This window comes from Maylandia zebra, linkage group LG6 (genome assembly GCF_041146795.1).
Source record: "Maylandia zebra isolate NMK-2024a linkage group LG6, Mzebra_GT3a, whole genome shotgun sequence".
Taxonomy (NCBI): Eukaryota; Metazoa; Chordata; class Actinopteri; order Cichliformes; family Cichlidae; genus Maylandia; species Maylandia zebra.
In genome coordinates this window covers 11315980-11336496 of record NC_135172.1, presented here as the reverse complement: position 1 = coordinate 11336496, position 20517 = coordinate 11315980, and the positions used below count along the sequence as shown (strand labels likewise).

At 42.1% G+C, this 20517-nt stretch overlaps 1 protein-coding gene across 1 annotated transcript; it reads right to left on the bottom strand.

The window, feature by feature from the left end:
* Positions 1-2113: 2113 nt before the first annotated feature.
* On the bottom strand, positions 2114-17925 carry pdgfba (platelet-derived growth factor beta polypeptide a). The gene is made up of 7 exons (XM_004574529.2): positions 17034-17925; positions 8928-9030; positions 6931-6996; positions 6601-6797; positions 5006-6098; positions 4068-4204; positions 2114-3121 (listed from the first exon to the last, which is right to left on the bottom strand). The coding sequence occupies exons 1-6, from the start codon at positions 17103-17105 to the stop codon at positions 4077-4079; spliced, it is 1659 nt and encodes a 552-aa protein (XP_004574586.1). The 5' UTR covers positions 17106-17925; the 3' UTR covers positions 2114-3121; positions 4068-4076.
* Positions 17926-20517: the final 2592 nt, after the last annotated feature.

Here is a 20517-nt window from a genome sequence, read left to right as displayed (position 1 = left end):
AGCATCTAAGGAGCTGATCGCGGACTTCACTACAAAGCAGGCGAGGAATTACAAACCCCTCATCATCAGTGGCACGCCAGTGGAGAGAGTGGACAGTTTCCGATACCTGGGTGTCCACATCACTCAGGACCTGTCATGGTCCTGCCACATCAACACCCTGGTTAAGAAAGCCCGTCAGCGTCTCTTCTTCCTCAGAAGACTTAGAGACTTCCATCTGCCACTGAAGGTGCTCAAGAACTTCTACTCCTGCACCATCGAGAGCGTCCTGGCGGCAAACATCTGCACCTGGTTTGGGAACAGCACCAAGCAGGACAGACGAGATCTGCAAAGGGTGGTGCGCTCGGCAGAACGCATCATTCAATCAGAGCTTCCTGACCTGCTGTCCATCTACACCAAGCGGTGCAAGGCCAAAGCTAGGAAGATTATGATGGACCTCTCCCATCCCAACAATGGACTCTTCTCACTGTTGAGGTCTGGGAAGCGCTTCCGCTCCCTTAAGGCCAAAACAGAGAGAATGAGGAGGAGCTTCTTCCCCCAGGCTATTCGGGCCCTGAACCAGGTGTAGGACTGGACTCTCCCAAACACGTCACTATAAGACTGGACTCTCACACACGTCACCACACGCACCACCACACATTTCCTATAATCCTATAATTCCTATAATTTATAATCCTTATCTTTATAATCTCTTCTGCTATTTGCACATTCTTTACTGTAAATTCCTAAGTTAATTTGTAAATTCTGTAGTAAACTGTAAATTGTAAATATTGTAAAACTTTCTTCTGTCATTTAATGGTCGGGCATTGTACAGCTACAAGCATTTCACCCCCATGTCATACTGTGTATGGTTGTGTGTGTGTGTGACAAATAAAATTTGAATTTGAATTTGAATTTGAATTTGAATTTGAAATATATTTAAATACACACAGCAATGTTTGCTGTTCTTATAAGGATTGCTACGAAACAGTAAGGAAGGTGAACATGTGAGAATGAAAGTGAAACTGAACAGATGTTTTTTCGCTTAGATCAATGAAGATCCATCTTCTAGTTTTATAATACTGTAGGAAACACTGACTGAGTTTCTGTTTCTGTCAGAGAAAGTGAAGTCTTGTGTTGTTTCACCCTGCTCCTTACCTAAGAGACCCTCCAGAGCTACAAGTGTGAAACCACAGAGTTACACTACATGATTGAGTGGGAGGTATGTAGGGGCCAGTCTGGAAGTGGGCCTTTGTGTTGGAATTCAATTAAGAACTTTCCTGGTTACAATGACCGAGGTACACCCTCTGGTTTATGTGGGAATGTTCTAGAGAAAGTGGAAAGACTCTTCAGCCTTTCTCCTATGATTTTACAAAAAAAAAAAAAACATGCAATATCTTGTTTGTTACTATACTAAATATAGCTAAGCACAGTAATCTTCAAGCTTAGATTTGCAGCCCATCTCCAAGGCAAATTTGCCACATGTGAGCTATTATGAAGTGTTTATACATGTCAGGTCCTGGTAAAGGACATGCTGAGTCATCGTCCTTAAAGAAGAGAATCTGCTGACCAAATTAGCTTTGCAGGGGGAAACCCCCGTTACACAAGAGAATGACATTTAAACTGCTTCTCTTTCTTAAATCATCTTTATAACGAGTTTCCATGTTGCTGTCTCTACTTGCTATAGTTTCACAACTGTATATTTCAATGAGTTGATTGTTTTTTTCTGTTTGCATTCCAGCTCCTTCTCTCTTCTTGTTTTTTCTCGGATGCCATTTCTGCTCCACTCCACCCCCAGCTGAGCCCTCACCCGCTCCCTCCCTTGTCGTTCATCTTCTGGCCATTCCTGCACTGACACCCTCCCTCCCTCGTCTCTCTTTCACCATACGATACTCCTCTGTTGACATGGCCGTCCATGAGTTGCTATAGCAACCAGACATTTCTGCTGACCCCTACCTTGCTTTGCATGACAGAGCTGCAGGACGTGCAGTCATAGGGTGAGGATTATCGGTTCGGTCTGATTTATTGGCGCATGCACACAGCTGAACATGCACGTGAACGTGCACTTGTATTAGGCATGCGTTCACCTCCATTTAGAGACTCATGCATGCATGAACAGTCAAGTGAAAACAAAATATTCATTCAATATTTTTATTTTATATTAAAAATAACATTCATTACAGTAACAGTTGTACAACCAATAATTATAATCTGAAACAACAATAATTACACTTGAGAACCAGAGGATTTCACATCCCCCCTTTTTTTAAATAAGTTAAGAAATAAAGTTTTTCTTTTTTTCCCCGTGGAGATCATTTTCTAAAAGCATTTATACAATACAGTGTTGGCTATAACTGGCTCACAGCGATCTCTAACAGGCCAGGTCTTTAAGACTTGCTTTAATGTGGATATTCATAGCAGGTTATCTAAGCAGGCATTTAGCTGTTATTCCATTCCATTTTGATCTGGCAGTAGTACAAAATGAGCAGGTTATCGATATTTTCCAGTATATTTAGCTACAGTACACGGTAGAGCACTTCTCTAAAGTCAGTGTTGTATGGTCAGTGTACGGCTACTCCAGTGTTAGATAACTTTAGACATTTTAGGATAAGAGTAAGGTTTGGCATTGAGGCCTGAGCTGCACTCTGCAGTTTCCAGTTATCACCCCAGTGTAAAAATCCAGTTCTCCACGTCTCCAGTCTCAAATCGAGACCCAAACACTTAACTTCCAAGTCCAAGTCGGGTTCTCCATCTGATGAACCACAAAGTTGAAGTGAAAGGTGTTACAGTCGCCAATCAATGGCTGCAAACTGCAAAAAGAGTCGACTCTGTTTCAGCACCTCACACACTTCCACTCATCAGTCCAGATCAGCTGGACTTGTGGTTCAACCAAATAAAATCCAGTGTGTCAAACACCCTCTGGTCCACAGAGTTCATATGATTGCACTTTTATAAAATCCTTAACGCTGGATGGGCCGCGGCATCTCTGGAGCAGGTGACTCCGTGTGAAGCCGTCCATTGAAAACAGCAGCACTGTTTGCACCCTCAGCTCTGTCCACACAGTCCGGACTGTCCAACGTTTAAGAAACCCATTCTTCTGGTGTTTCCACATTCCTTTGGAGCAATGTTTCTGGCTGAAATCTTCCTGTTAGAAAGGCAAAAGAAAAGTCGGATAAGTCACATACGTTCACTGTCAGCTTTTTGTCTACACTGATATAATATTTACCTAATAACCCTTGGGTTACAGGGTATGTTGCATATCCCTACATAATAGGTTTGCCCTTACTTTTACCAAATTTATGTTTTGTTGTTTCTGCGTATTAGCTTTTGAAGCCTGCTGCTGATTCAAGATTCTTTATTCGTCACATGCATAGTTATACAAGTATAACACGCAGCGAAATGTAATACTTGAATCTTGAATCTTGAATTTAAATGCTGGCTGCCACAAAACTCTGAAGACTAAATATGGACAAATTCCTGTATTACTAATTACTGACAGAACCCAGCAGTGGCAGATGGATTTCAGAATTTTTACATTTAGCGTTTTATCGAACAAAATATTAACACTAGTAATTAAAATAATGGCTCAATTAGTCTTGAAGACGTTTCACGTTTCATCCGAGAAGCTTCTTCAGTTCTAGGGTCAAATGGTGGAGAGACCCAGATTTAACCCCTGTGGGAGTATTCCCCCAGGAGGGGGAATAGGACCCCCTAATGATCCTCTACCTAATCACATGAGCTAAGGGGGGATACTCCCACAGGGGTTAAATCTGGGTCTCTCCACCATTTGACCCTAGAACCGAAGAAGCTTCTCGGATGAGAGGTGAAATGTCTTCAAGCCATTTAAAGAAGTCCAGACGCTTTTCTTTCCAAGCTCCTTAGACTACAATGACCTGGATGACTGAGAACCTTCACAGACAATGGCTCAATTATTTTATCAGCGATCCCAGCATCCATTCAGCTTCCATTTAAGACTTCCAAGTACCAGTGCACAGATTACCACCCTCACGTTAAACAATATTGTCCCTTCTACAAAGCTTTATATTCACCTCTCTCTTAACCCTTAACCCTGTCTGTCTCCTTGATCTTACCTCGCAGGTTTACATGATCATAGCTCTAATGGCTGCTTTGCTGATGCGTTTGCGGTTCTTCCTCCTGCGGCGTGGTGAAGCGGGACGAAACGGAGCTTTACGGGCTGAAGGCGAAATGGGAGCCGCCGTAGAGGAAGCTGGAAGAGATAAAACAGGCAGTAGAAACAGAATGAGTCAACTTTTTTCTGCAGTTGTTTGGCCAAGTTTGAACACAGAACCTTTTCTTGCACAAGTAAGTGAAGCAAAGAATTAACACATGGTATAGAAATTGTGCAGTGGCTCCAATTGTACCCTGCAGGGCACCAGATAACTTTGAAGCCTGTGTAACAAAGCCTGTGGCTGCCTGCAGGTTTTCCCACAGTCAGAAGTTCAGCCTTCTGACTGCAGAGCTCTCAGGGGATTGAGGAAGAATGGCAGGACACATGTGGCCATGTTGTTCAGTCATACATGTACTCTGAGCTGCTTCCTGCCTGGGAACGCGCACGAGGTAAAACTTACAGTGGAGTTGTGTGACAGGTGGCATTTGTTTGCTTGACTGTCAAATTGCATGCAACTTGCTGGAGCAGTGGAACACGAGTAAAGAAAGAGCCGGCTAGATTTTAATGTGGATCCTGACCACGTTCCTTAAAGGTGCGAAATATGAAAAAACAGAGCACTGGCCACCAAGATATGTCTTTCCAGTAAAAACTAAAATGATTGTTAACACTGAGTACAATCCACACATCCAGGGTGGTGGTGTGTATCCAAAAATCTGTCCAGCAGTGAGTTTGCTTTTCACACCTTCCACTTAAAAATGTATTAAAAAAAACAATTTGGTTTTTTAATTCAATTTTCAAAAATGCTGTTTATACACAGACACACACACACACACACACACACACACACACACACACACACACACACACACACACACACACACACACATATTTGAACAGTACCTGTTTTAAATGTAGTTGGCTTTGGTCTCTGGTGAGGATGAAGCGGATGTAGATGAGTCTGCTCACTCGGTTCTCTCTGTACCAGCTCCAGAAGTTTCTGCCTCCTTTCTGCCTCTGTTAAGCGACCGTCCTCACCGGTCACATTAGAGTCTTTTTTCTTCCCCTGATTGGCCAGCTCTGTGGTGGCCGAGTCCCCGCTGTTAGCTGAGCCACTTTCCTCCCTCTCGTTCCCTTCTTTTTGACTGGCTGTTTCAGTCTCAGCCTGTTTGTGATTTGTGACCTCTATACTTTTTTGGCTGGTCACAAAGTCTTTCTGAATGGTTGTTAATGGAAGGGTGGAGGTTTCTTCAAATTTGGGTGGCTCGGTTTGGCTGGCAGGGGGTGAGGCACTGTCTGACTGGGGAGTGTCGAGGCGATACTGCGTTCTCAGCTCTCGGTCCTCCGTTGCTCCGTGGTTGTACTGCTGTGGATAATGTGACTGATGATGATGATGATGATGATGCTGATGATGCTGATGCCTTTGCTGATGCTCTAACAACTGTTGCTGCCTCTTTGCGTGATCGGGATGATGCACTTGGCCCCCACTGTGTGATGTATGCACACCACTTTCCTCCCTGCTCCCTTCAAACCCACTACCGTGCCCCACTTGCTGTGTACTTCCCATGACACTGTGCTCCGCCCTCGCTTCAGATGGCCAGCTGCTGACCGGCCTGGGCAACCCAGGCTGGGGTATCTGATGCACCCTGGGCTGGGTCCAGTGTACAAGCTGGGTGTAACTGCCATGCTGCCACTGCCTCACCGCCGGCTCACGCTCTTCAGGACCGTAATGCTGCTGGTTGTACTTTAGGTCATCGTGGCGATGGAGGTCAGCCTTGGAGGTCTGAGTCTTGGGTGAAGGGGGCTGAACGAGCCGGGGAACGTGGGAGGACAGTGGCGGCTGTTGTGGGGGAGGTGGAGGAGGAATGGGGTTAGAGGGAACAGATGAGGAGGAAAAGGAGGACAGGCTCTGGCACCTGCAGCTGACGTGATCTTCCACTGGGATGATGGGTTTTTCATAATGGGGCTTCTTGTTAATGTACTGAATCTTTATCACCTGGCATAAAAAAGGTGGAAAAAGATCACAAAATTAGCACAACTGATTGTGATTTTAAAAAAATCAGAAATACAGAACTAAACTGTGAAATTATCTCTGTATTTTTAATGAGGAAGTTTTTGAATGAGTAGCAAAGAGCTCTAATTGCTGTTGACACTTTCAGACACGTTAGCATTTCCAGGCTATTTGATGGATCCTAGTCAAGACTTGTTTTCTCTTTTTAAAAAGAAAAAAATGTTGATTTACCTGTTCTTTAAGCGTCATGCATAGACTCAGGTTGCAAATAAATTAACAATGTCAGTCTAAGTCACTTAAGGCAATCAAATAAAAATCACAACTCAGACCTTAGGCTAGCTTTTAGCCTTTGTACTCCTTTAAACTGGCTAATATGTTATATAATTCTGTAAATGTGCATCCAAAACCATATATTAGACAATATTAACCACTTGTGACTCTCAGTTACTCCCTGAAGTCATTAATGGGAGCTGCATGATCTGCATACCTGTAGGTATCTGGTGGAGGTGACTATAGGGACACACTCCATCCGTGGACTGTTGCAGCAACCTGAACACCGCTGCACCTCCACACATGGCGGCCACAATAAGAAGTTGGCATTGCGGCGATCTAGCATAGACCTCGTTACTTCCATCACCTCTGTTCGCACTTTACAGGCCGCCTGCTGGGCTGGCTGCGCCTCCACTGTTAGGAGAGAAGAGAGGCAAAGGCATGGATGAATTTGTGAGTTATAGTAGAACTAGCATACGAGGTTAAAAAAAATAAAAATAAATAAATAAAAGATTTTGAGGGATAAAAGGTAGATGCAGAAACTTACCAAGACTTCTAATGTAGCGACCATGGGTGCCTTTTGGGATAATATCATGCACGTCCTCTTCCTCTTCTGCAAAAGAAGAAAGGAGAGGGGATCAAAGGATGAAAGTTAGCAGTGAACTTAATAGCAGTCTTGGGTAAAATTAAGCAAGCACTTTCACAGGCAACAGAAACCCTGTAACATGCAAGTCCGTTAGGGCAGTTTTTAGCTAAACTCATTGTTCACTACACAAAGGAAGCCATTTTTTTCCTCCACTAAAACAATTAGGCTATTTTCTGCTACAATTTGTCTCGCTGCTGTCAAGAATACTGTTGAGGCGAGATATGAGCAGTTAAATATAGCTCATGCATGGAACTGTGAGCGTATGTTTGCACTCTCACATATGTCGTCATTTCACACTCTACCCTCTAAGCCCTAATTATATCCCTGGGTATAGATTGCATGTGGCTACTCCGTGTGTCTACGTGCAGTACATTAATGTATGAAGTGCTATTTGGCAGCACAAATTAATTGCCTGGTTCAGACAGAGAGCAGATCGTTAGGTTCTCAGAGGCTAATTTCTCATTTTATCTGAATATTTGTCTGTTTCTAATTGGATTGGAGAGCTGAATCTTGTCGTCCTCATTCATATATTAATATCTGACTCATTTAATTTTTGCTAGCCGGCTAATCAGCAGGCTGTGTAGCTCATTCTGCTAATTCTGATAGCATTTTATTTCATGTTAAATCTCTTTCTGAGGGCCAAGACTTTCATGTTTTTATTAAAGTGAGTACATATATTTACACAGCGATAACAAGAAACTCTTCTGCAGAGAAAATGGAAAATGCAAAACTGAGAAAAATATATTTCTGAGCATAGCATAATGCTAATGAACACATGTGCCTAAATGCTAACAGTAACAGTACTAGCTTTGCTAGCATTTTAGCTAACAAAAAGAATGGTAACAATAGCATTTCACATGATGGTGTTTACACCAGTTTCACATCATAAAGCAGTCAACTCTTCAACTGTTCAACTCTTTGCCTCATTGATTTTAAACACAGCATTATTGTTTATTATTGTGTATTGTATTTATCAATACACAATAAAAGTTTAATGGATAATTTGCACTAAATACAAAGTACAGCTCAGGCTTACGTCACTCATTTTGAAGATGTCAAACAACTTTTGTAACCTATTTGTGCAGGGAAAAGCCCAAACGTTAACCATTCAGTAGTACCAGAGAAAAATTCAGTGATTCAAGTTTGGAACAAAGCAAACTTAAATAAGATAGACCTGAAGCAGAGTTCCAACATCCACTGAGTCATGATAGAATTTAAAAAAGAAGAAAAAAAGGCAGTAAAATGAGTCATTCGTACTTTGTCATCTCAGAATCTTGATAAAACTAAAACTCAAAAAATAACTGGCTTCAGCCAAAAAAGGGAAAAAATAGTTTGATCTGCCATAAAAACAAACTTTGAGTCACTTCCTCGTGTCCTGTTTCTGAGCATCCTTCCCATTGCTGGTTCCTCTCTGTGGTTGACGTTATGTCACTGTTTTATTTATGCATTATGATCAAAAGTCTGTCTATTAATATATGTATCTGTGACTTGAGTCCTCTAAAGGGTAAGACTATAATTAATTTTTTAATCACCCGCTGGTGCGCATTTGTGGACAACTTAGTTTGGACTCTGTTTGAGGGTGCAGGCATAGCGGGGGGAGGTCTGTGCCTGTTATACAAACATCCATAACTCAAAACCAAGAGAGGAATCCAGAGCAGGAGAACAATGTAGTGACCTTGTGTTGAAGGCTTTTCTTTCTCTCTCTCTCTCTCTCTCTCTCTCCTTTTCAGTTTGTCAAACACACAAGGTCACTGCTACTCTCTCCTCCCATCTTTCCTCTTGTCATCAAACTGTTCTGTGGGTACACCCAAATGCTTACCTCCTCCACGTCAGTCTTATTACTTTCTGTATATGTGCGTGTGTGCGTGTGTGCATGTGTGCGTTGTGGTCATTAGTACCTATTGCATCGGTCTCCTCCTGCAGAAGTAGCTTCAGGTCTTCCACAGAGGAGATGGGAGAGTTCCTCACCAGGTCGACCAGAGATGAAGGGAGTGGATCGCCCTGTTGAGACAAACACAAGCATTTGTAGTAAATCATAATAATTTGCTTGGAAACAACTTCTATTGTGAGGTAAGCCCTACGGCAAATAGAACACACATGGATACATGGAGGTTTTTGAATTTCAGCATCTTTCTCAAAGTGACTTTGATACGCAAGATTACCAAGCCGCTAATCAAAGTGACATTGCATCCTGTTCAATTCAATACCCAAAACAGAGACGAAACCCCAACAACAGATAACCCCAGAGTGAGCAGGCACCTTGTGACAGTGGGAAGGAAAAAATCTCTTTTAACAGGAAGAAACCTCTGGCAGAACCATGTGGAAGAGAGCCAGAAATGAATGATAAAAAACTAATGACTAAATGCAGAGTAGTGTATAAACTCACGGAGAATGAAAAGAGGTGAGTCAAGAAGAAACACTCAGTGCATCATGGGAAACTTAACTGATGTGTGTCCCAAATCAGGACTTCCACACCAAATACATCGTCCTTCTTGTCACATACTTTGCTAAAGGTTGAGGCATGTTTAAGTAAGGGAAATGGTGCTTCATATGTTCATATAAAGTTATATAAAGAAGTACTCCCCAGGATCTGTAAACAAACTATGATATCTGCTTTAAGGCAGTTTTTTCTCACTTTGCATGTTTGCCTATCAGGAGATAGCTCTGCAAGTCAAACCTAAACTGCCCTTTTTTTCCTTCTCAATTAGCAGCGTGGATATTTTGCTAGTGAAACAAAGCTGGTGTCAAATGCCTTGTCACAAAACCTGCACGACTCCAACACCAGCACAAGAACTATATTGGCTGTTTGAGGGCTAAGGTCAATCTTGAATTGCAATTAGCTGCATGTCTTGTTTGGGAAGGAAATGCAGGTCTAGTCTGGGTTTCAAGTCCAAGAGCCTGACCCTGAACTGTGGCACAGTTATTATTTTACACAGGAGGCAGGGAGTGTCCTCTTTGTAGAGGAAAGAATGCATTCATGGGAAAACAGCACCACACATATACACCATGAATACACGGGCTCGCTGTGTTTTAAAGAGTTCGGATCTTCGATTAATTTGGGTGATTATTTTTCACAATGCGAAATGAGGAAGAGGATCGACGTGCATGAAACAGCAGAAGACAGTTGCAAATGTATCACAACAGTTACACAACTAGACAGAATTGTGCGCTGGCGGATTGAGAGAGACACGAGGGCTGGCGTACAATATCTCAGTCCTTGATCTCCAGTTGAAATTTGCTCCACTTTCGCTTCCTCCATCAAAGGAAATGATGGTTGTGATTGGTGTTTGTTGCTCCCTCCTTGGCCGTTTACCCACAAGGACTTTTTCCCCTTTTCTCTGAATCAATCCTGACCATTTTTGTTCTTTTAGTTCAGTTGCAGTCCACCAGCCTAAACCATGAAGTTTGTGTTGTAAAACAACACAAAAAGGAATGAAAAATATCCTTTAAGTTATGCAAGAAATCTCATTATTACTCGAAAAAAATAAAAAAAATAGAGAGAGAGAGAGAAGTCATGTATTAATGAATGAAGTTTTAATGAAAAGTACTGCACGATTTCATTATGGATTCAGCGTCGCTGTTTTTAAGGGCAGACCCTTGTGGTTTCTTTATCGAGATCAAAGGCGGATGACTCAAAAGTCATTGGCACATTTTGCTGTGGTTGGCTCTAAGTTCGCGCTATCTCCAAGCAGTTGGAATAACACTTCATAGTGTCACATGCCAGAAAAATGCCAAAACAAATCAGGCAGTGTTACGATCATGTGGATAACTCTCAGAGAGAGACGGGAAAATGAAAGCAGCGAAGTAGATACGGTCTCTTTAATGATGATGAAAAAATGTGTGGCCGTAAACGTGTTTATATTATCCGTTTTATCTCCCGTGAACACTTCAACTGCAGCAGTCATCACGATCAGGATCTCTCCTGACACAGCTAGTCAGATGAGTTTTATGTAAAACCAGACTTGTGTCTTTACAGATTTACTGTCCAATTGCTCAACGTGTCTCCTATGGTTTTGTGAAGCTTATTCGCAAATGCAAAGGTCGCCAAACTTGAGATGTTTCTTGTGATTTTAACAGTAAACCGATCTTTCTGATGAGGTGCACTCGAGGGGCATCATCAGTGTGCACCCTCTCTGCTTTATTCCTTTCTATATTTCAAAGCAGCCGTTTTCAGTTACAATTCTGCACCTAAATTGAGCAGAAGCATCATTAATGTTGTTAGGAGCACCCGTGTTAGGTTTTTCCACACACACAAGTGCAAAGATTCAGATCTTCACTCTGATTATATTTGATTTGCAAGCTGTAAGTCTGGAAAAGCTATGTTAATGCTGCAGACATCTAGAAGAGGCAGAGCAGCTCATCTGTTAATTAGAAGGTTGGTGGCTCGACTGGCTCCTCCAGTCAACGTGCTAAAGTATCCTTACGCAAGATACTGAATCCTGAGTTGTTCACCGGAGTGTGAACGTTTGATAGAAAGCACTTGGACACAGACAAGCAATCCTTATATGATTGTGTGTGTTTATGAGAGACGTTGTATAAAAGAGTAGAAGAGCACCACACAAGAATCAGTCCATATCTACCATCACAATAAAGAACCTTCCATCTCCATCTTCCACCTTCTTAGCCGTTACATGTTTTACATGTGCTTCATGCAGGCTAAATATAAGTCAGTACAGACTTAACAAGCAATTGAAACCCTACCCTCCCAGGTAAGGCCGTGCTGGACTGCTGAACCTGCAATTAGCCAAATCCAAGCCTACCATCAGTGGACAAGATTTTCTAAAGCTTCAAAACAAAGCTAAGAGGCAGTGTAGTGGCCTAGCTCCCTCTCAAACTACCTGATGACAGTAGGCTCAGTGATCACTGTGGTTTTTATTTGTTTGCTTCTTTGTTGCCAAACAGACTCCCCGTTTGTCATGAATATACCAACACTGTCTCTCAGATGAGCTGACAGATATGACTGTATACACTCTAAGAATAAATAAATTAGTCAGTGTAACATCTCCTTCTCCTCACCCCTTCCCCTCTCTGAGCTGGGATCTGCAACATGCTTCTTCCTGTTAAAAAGGAGTTTTTCCTTCCCACTGTCACCAAGTGCTTCATAAAAGGGGGCTTTGTCTGTATTATTGTAGGGTCTTTACAATATAAAGCTCCCTGAGGTGACTAATGTTGTGATTTGGCATTATATAAATACAACTGAATTAAAATTAAAATCAATGTTTTCCTTAGGATGATCACCTGTTTAAAGTCTATCCGCTGTCTGATCCAGAATGATTTCTTTTATCATCATTTCATAGCCTCCTATACGTTCATTTCCCCGACTAGCTTTCTGTTCTTTTGTCTCCTTCTGTCTGCTTTGTGGGCGTTGATGGCTCAGGACACCTGGATGACTTTCACGAGCCACTGGCTGACCTAGTTAAGCAAACACACATACACATACTCACAGTCTCTTACACACACAACCTCGCCCCCTCTTTTCCCGTTTATGTACAGATGCTTAACCACTTAACTGTCTGCCAAATTTGTCCAGCGAGCACTGCCACAAACTTGCACTCACACAGGCTGTTTCCTCTATGCAAGAAGCTCTCATTACAGCCCTAGTGCTAATTGCAAATGCACACAAACACATGCAGGCACAAACACTCACAGAGAAATTAGAGAGCTGAGCAGTGAGACAGGGAATAGTTTCTCACTTGGACATGCAACAACCCCCTGGTTATAAAAATAAGGAACACGAATGAGAGGACAAGTTAAAAACAGTGGTTTGAGCAGAAAATCGCTCAAATCGCTCAGCACAATAAATTAAATATCCTGGCTTATACAAATCTATTTTCTGCTGAGTGTGTGTGGCTGAGCTTATGGGTTAAAATAAGCGTATATAGGATGTCACGGTCTGCGAGGAGGTCATACACACATTCGTGATAACACACTGCATGGGGCCTGTGAGGAAGCCTGGAAGGCAAAGAGCTTGCATGGAATGTTTGAGGAGAAAGGCGAAGTGTAATGGAATGTAATTATGGGGCCAGCTGACTGCTCTCTCACACACACACACACACACACACACACACACACACACACACACGGAATCAGAAGCACAGACCCTGGAAAAAAATAAACACAAAATAACAGCAAATCTATATCTGTCACTACTGACTCATAATCACACCGTGGTATCACAACACATGCCTCCTTTTATCAAAGATGAGGCAGACTGCCAACTTACTACTAAATAAACTGATAGACTTGAAGACAACAGTGGGAACTCTCTCACTTATGCACAAATATACAAACAAGCTGAATACAAAGATCATGACCGCCACCCAACACACACACACACACCCACACACACACAATCCAACCATGACTGCAGAGATGAGGGTACGGATGATGGATGGGGAGCCAACATGAGGACAAGGGGGAGCGGACGGGCGGGAGAAGAGATGAGCTGAGATGGGAAGAATAAGAAGGAGGAGGAGATGTGAACAAAGTGACTGCAGCTACACAAGTCTGATCATTACAGCAAGTGCCACTTCTATAATTTGGCGGCTTTTAAGTGAATCTTGTGTTTGCACGTTGCGTAATAAATTAATCAAACCGCACTGAAAACTCAAGGGAGTTCTACACACACATTATTTGCACAGTAACCAAAAGGTGGAAATAATAACTTAATTAGCCATTTAGTCACTTGTCAAACAAAATTGAGAGATCGTCTTTCCTCTCAGCTCCTCACTTGTGAGCTGCTGCTTCTCTTTGTCTCAGCAGTCTTGTTTGGATTTTGGCCTGACAGTTTTGCCCAAGCAATTTCAAACATTTCACTCCAAATAGAGTTGAATTAATGATAAAAAATAATAAAAATAATAATAGACTTCAACCACTCAGGATAAATCTTCACTATGTAAGGGGCTAGTAACCTGTTTCAAAGTAAAAGCCTGACTGCTATTTTATTAACTTCTTTATTATCTTTATGGGATTGCTCAGTAGGTAGAGCAGTGGCCTCATGATCAGAAGGTCAGGGATTCAAATCCACTGCACGGCTACCCTGAGTTATCCCTGAGTAAGGTACTGTCCCTGCACATTGCTCCCTGGGTGCTAGATTGGTGGCTGCCCATTGCTTCACTGTGTGAAATGCAGAGAGGCATTTCCCCACAGGGATCAATATATTATTATTATTACGGTGGCCCTGAGAGGTCAAAACACTGTAACTTAAGAAAGCATCACAAAATTAAAAAATACTGCAAAAGTAAACTAAACTATATTAGAGCTGGACCCTCCAATGGTAGCCCACAAAACAACGGCGGTATCGCAGTGGCTACTGCCATCTTTTATATACAGTCTACAATATTTCCATTGTTTTTCATTTTCATTCTGCATTACATAAGACTGACTTTTCTCTAAAAATGAACTGCACAGGCTTACAAACAAATACTCTTATGTGCCACTGCACTTTTTCTATTTGACACACATGCACTCACTCAGAGGCATAACCCCTCTGCAGTACACACAAATACAAAAAAACACAAGCACATATGTCCGCTAACACATACACAGCTACGCCCGGTCACGTATCCAGATGTGCACACACACCACAGAAATACACACACCGCTACACGGGACACAAAGTCCATGAAATCCCTGGCAGATTAGTTGTTGTTCTTATGTAAAATGGATCAAGCCGACAGGCAGCAGCAGCAAATCATCCCCGCTCGCCCGCAGAGACAATAGTCAGACAACAACCTGTTCAGCAGCCACCAATCAGCATCTGTGATTTGAACAGCAGAAGATGAAAGAATTAAGGTCTGACCTGATGCGTGGGGGCTTTTGTGTATTTGACTCCAGTTCCATTTAAATGGATTTTTTAAAAATGAAATGTTACAACTCTGTGTGTGCATTCACACTTGTACCTGTTTGATGCATGATGATGCAAAAGAAGTGACAGTTTGACTGCATTACCCTTTAACAGCAGGCAGAAAAAACAGTTCTTGCCACATAAATTAAAATAAAGATTTGGGGTTTAACTGATAACATCAACCTGCAATGTCACGATGTAGCTGGATTACCTCCGTGTGATTGAAGTGTTTTCCACCAATAGATGTGACCAAACTAAGACAGCCAAAGACTTCATTTTGCAACGAGTGGGCCAAACACTGAGAGATACACTGACTTAACAAGTAAATTCATAATGCTAATTAACCCAAGTGTGCTGGCCTACAATCTAGGGGCCACAAATCTAACTCACACCATACTTGGGTTCAACACAGTGAAGTTACTGAACCTCTGAAGCAGTAGCACACTGTCAAAGGTGAACTGTGCAACACTGAAGCCTTCGTTTATTCAGAGTAAATGTTCTAAGTGTATAAAGGAAGACTCCATTTGTTAGTTCCAACCCTTACAGGATGATGTGGTTTTGAGGAAGAGAACCTAAGATTGGTAAAAAGGAGATCACACAAAATTTCAGGTCAACTAAGGTCTAGTCACACTTTCATTCACCTCGACGGTGTTACAACGCAAACAATGTATATACTGCATATATGCATGTACTGAGTTGCCTTGGACAGAGCTAACCATGTAGGAGGCTATCCTGAATAGAAGTGTTAACACGACTAAGTGTGACATTCATGCAACACTGGGCTAGATCTTTTGGCATGTTAACTGTGACACTATATTTCTTGTATCAACTTAATCGTTGAGTTTAAGCAGAGCTAAAAATGTAGCTTGACCTTACTCAAATAACACTCACGGGGGTGTTTAGAAGGTGCCAACATTTTTTTGTGATTTAGATGTGAATTATTTTTTTCCAGGGCTCCAGGCAAACAAATGAATGACACTGCGAAACACTTGTGCACCATCTCGTAAGGGGAAGTCCCAGCTGGTTAAATATTCTTGTGATCATGATTATGTGCTAAAGTGGTCCACACCAAGTCCAAACAACTACTACATATGTATAAGGTATTTACACATTATGTTTGGTTTTTTTTTTTACTGTAATTATACATGTACAGTCTTTATTTGGCCAACTATGCATTTCTGTTCGCAGAGATATACATAGCAGCTGGAAAAATGGGAATCCTTAAAGAATCAATTCCATAGAAAGATGATTTTAAAGGTCTGGCGACAGAGGTCCTTGGTGTATTTGTCATGACAACAAAAACAACAGCTATGTTGATGGATGGATTTTGGCTCCAGCTCTTTAGACTGGTATAACTCCTGATGCTGGGCCACTAGCCAAGGCCCACCCTCAACCTGGCTTCCCCGCTCTCTCTGTGGCACTGTTACGCTCAATACATCGGGAATATGACCTTCTCAAAACGTGACAGAGAGAGAAGCAGATAATGCACAAGCTGCAGAGGCACACAGAGATTATTGAACAGACTCGTGCACAGGTTCACCCATATAAACACACAAACTTTACATTTTCTCTTTTACTTGGCCCATAATGTGTAACAGGAAACATCCACCAACCGTTCGCAGAATCACCTCAGGGAGTAATATAAGTCAAACACTTACTCACAAGTCAAGAATTCACGTTGGCTCACTATGTGACATATCAGAGTCTGAACATGAACTCACAACCGTGTTGACTGTTATTTCACTGATATTAAATCCTACCTTTGGAAAACTGTATTCTCAGGTTAGTAACGATCAGAATAAGAAAGATATCCCTGCCAGTCCCATCCAAAACATCTACGTGCTAATGGTTTCAAACTCATGACCTTTTGCAGGCTTCTCAGTGTGTCCTGGATGTCTCACGGGTGACCCTAAAGCCAACCATTTTTCCCACGCAGACATAATGTTTAAGCCTTTAAATTAAAAAAAAAGCGGACAAAAGTTTTGCTACAAATATAAAATACCAATCTTAAATCAAAATTAATTTTGTTGTGGTTGCTTTTCAAGACAGATCACCTCGGTCTTACTACCTCCATCATCCTTAAATCAACAGTGCGACTATATTGATTCTTAACCTGTGTCCTCTCGTAAATATTTACCAGCAAGTCCCACAGTCTTACCTCAGCGCTGCCGAGCCGGAGACGGGCCGCCAAAAGCGCAGCCAGCAGCAGCACCAGGACCCAGGACCTCATGTTTCCGCCCAGCCAGAGGAGCCGCAAGCGACCGGCTGGGCATTTAGCACTTCGGTGTCCAATCCCCCGGCTGCACCGAGCGTCCTCCCGGTGTTGTGTGCTGACCTCTGGTGCAAAGCACGCACTGTTAAATATCCCAAAATGTGTCACTGCCTACAAGCGCCGCTTGTCCAAATGTTTGCTCACGGTGACTCACGCGCAGGCTAGACGTCTGACTCTGTCCATACCGCTTTTTTAGAAAACTCGGGAGACGTCAAGGGTACCTTACAGTGCGCTAAGTGCGTAACGCCGGGTGTTGGGAAACAACAAAAAATGCAGCTACACAGTTTCTGTTATATCAGCATGTAATGCAAAAGACAGTCCAAATAACGTCCTCCAAATATGCAAATAAAAAGATTCGTGCGCGTGTGCCAAGGTGTTCGATTCGTCCACTTTCTGGATAAGAAAAAAAAAATCCAGTAAAACTGATTAAATCGCAAGTTCTCGCTCCAAAACTGCAGTTAAATGTAACAATGATGCAACTTCATGGTAACATTTTGAGCCCCACATCTCCAAAGGTCCGTGCGTAAAAGTTGGTTCACCTTGGACTTGCGCGTCGCGCGTAATTCTCTGGACTCTGCTGTGAAATAAAAGTCAGAATATTCTTATCCCAGCGCGTTTATCTCACTGCAAAACCCGAGCGCGTTTCTCGTTAATAGCGGCTCTTTTATGTCTCGTGCTTGGCTGCGTGTCTGTTCCTCCTCCGGGCGCTCGCACGCTCGTTCATCCGCTGGATCAGGTTGTTCTCTCCCGTCGTGCCTCTCTCCTCTCTGATTGCGACTCGAGCGGCGAGTCGCTTTTCCGAATCGAAACAGCTTGAAGTTTAATAATCAAGCTCGACTGATGGAATGAACTCGTACCGGAAAGCATCTTATTTGAAATTTAAAAAAGAAACTATTCGTGGTTTGATAGTCATTCAGCCTCGTATTTATCATGATATAGCGATATTCTACGTGGAAATCCACTCAAATCACGAATTTCCACTAAATTCTAAGACACAGCGTTTCATTTATTAATATATACGGCGTGGGAAAATTTTATTTTGAAGGTTTTCCTGCGGAAGTCTGTATCTTTATGTTGCCAAGTTGCAATTGACGTAAAAGTCATAAAATTTTCTCCGGGGGTTCGGTTTTCTCTTTTTGCCACCTTCTTATTAGTCGCAAGGAAACCCAAGAGCCTGTGGGTGCTCTTAAAGGGAAAGTCTGTACTATAATAGATCGAATATTATTTCCATCTGAATAAATCTCAGTCTCAGTCTGTGTTCATAATGTCAAACTGTCATATTTGGTGACAAAGTCTTTACGCCATATATTAAAATGCAGCTGTGTGGTTCAGCTGGGGAATTTTTCCTTTCATCTCAGTGATAATCCACTGCGGCACTTTTAGAATATGAGAATGAGAAAAGAGATGTGTTCAGCAAATTCAGCCCGCTTTATAAAGTTAAGAGTCAGAGCTCAAACAAACAGTTTCACTAAAAAGTCTAAGCATTTGCTGGTTGGATTATAGTTTAGATTGAACGACTGGGGGTGGGGGTTAGCAAACAGCACAAACCAAACAGAAGCAGAAAGTCCAGACAATCCTTTGATTGCATTTTGAAAGCACTTCACTGGCTGCGCTGCTTCAGTTGTTTAGACAAGGTGAACTCCACCTGTTACCAAGATAGAGATGGACTGTCTGTCAGACACATTAAAAAAACGACAAATTCAGATTTCTTGCTCTACCGAGAATGTCAGAATGTGCAAAATATGCAAAATACCTTGGTTTGTCCTCACACACTGCCGCAGCATCAGGACAAGCTGATTCTTATCACGTTTGTTTCACATGTTTTCAAAAGGACTGCAGGCAAATTATTTTTCATCCTGCTGAGATAAGCCGTCAGCACTTTGAATATCTAAAAGTACTAGTAAGATTTACATTATCCTCTGGTACAGAACTTTACCTACAAGGCTTTAAAGATGGACTATTATGGCATGTTTCTCTTTTTCTTTTTAAAAAAGAGCATCAAAGGGCTTTATTTTACTGGCCTTTAGAAAGTCATCCTGCTCTATTGGGGAGAAAAAACTATTTTTGCTTTGAACTGAGAAGCTTGGTGACTTGAAGATAAATGCACTCTCGCTGTAGACAGTGAATGTTTTCCAGGAAGCTCATTTTGGGGTCATGGCTTGATGGACCACTATGGAAGCCGGGAGTCACGTTAGATTCTTCCTCACTGCTGAGGGAAGACAGAGGAAGCAGGCATCCCTCTTTAGCTATTCTTAGACCGCATGCACACACATGCACGTATACTTACACACTAGCAAATTGGCAGACCTTGGGATCACTCTGCTGTCAATGACAGGATGAAGTGTGACCTCTCAAATGTAATAATGAAAGCATGGTGCATATACAGTTTGTGTGCATGTATCAACTTGAAAGCGTATCACGTTTACAGCGCTGCTTGCTGTCAGTTCTGAAGGTTCAGCATAAAATTCCTGGTATGTCAGACAGGAAGGATAGAAACCACATACACGCACATGTGTTTGAGCAGGTGAACTACTGCAGAACCAGACAGAGCAGAACAGCTTGCACAGCTGTCCGTGACACTGGGGGACACAGATGTGCGAATACAGCCTCTGTTGTTTGTGGCATGTCAAAGCCAGGGGAGGCACAAACTCACCTGCAAAGTCATTTTGATAAGACTGTGAAACAAAAGCAACAGAGCTGCACTGAAAATATACTCAATTCAATTCTATTTATTCAGTTTTTTTTAATATAGTGCCAAATTACGACAGTCACCTCAAAATCTCCGAAAGAAGTCTCAAGTGGACATTCAAGGTACTGCAGCTTTTTGACATTTTAGCATTTTGTGTGTTCATTATGAATTGGAAATAAATATGTTTACTGGAGGATCCACATTCGCGTGGTTGCAAAAATAAGATCAGACTAAAGAAAACCCCTCAAAAACTGAATACGGACAAAAAAGACTAATTCATTTCCTTTGACCAGCGGCAACAAACAAGTAATCAAAAGAAGGTTTAAGCCTCAAATTTCTGAAGCTGAAGTTGGTTTAATTCAAACAGCATATCTGGCTTGTACCACATGAAGGTTATCGTGCCATTCTTTTGCTTTCACTCTCACACTCTCTTTCTTTTTTTAAACCTTGCTGCACATGTGAGTCTGTGTAAGAGCGTTAATTAACTTCCTGTCTAATATCCTTATCTAATTAAAAGGGGAAATTTCATCCCCTCTCTCCTCTTGCTGACTTCCTCTTTCACCACAGCCAGTTGTAGAATGAAGAAACCAAATGCTGCGCTCCTACCAAAGTTCAAGCTCGTGTCAAAGATTTAACACACAACATTGGAAGCTTGTCCTGCTGCTATCTTGGTGGGCTGTC

Bases quoted from the DNA above. Each gene is read 5' to 3' on its own strand.
- pdgfba (XM_004574529.2), bottom strand. From the start codon at position 17,105: ATGAGGTCCTGGGTCCTGGTGCTGCTGCTGGCTGCGCTTTTGGCGGCC. The intron at 6,997-8,927 runs GTACTAATGACC...CTTCTTTTGCAG, and splicing joins GGAGGAGACCGATGCAATAG to AAGAGGAAGAGGACGTGCAT. The intron at 6,798-6,930 runs GTAAGTTTCTGC...CTCTCCTAACAG, and splicing joins TCGCTACATTAGAAGTCTTG to TGGAGGCGCAGCCAGCCCAG.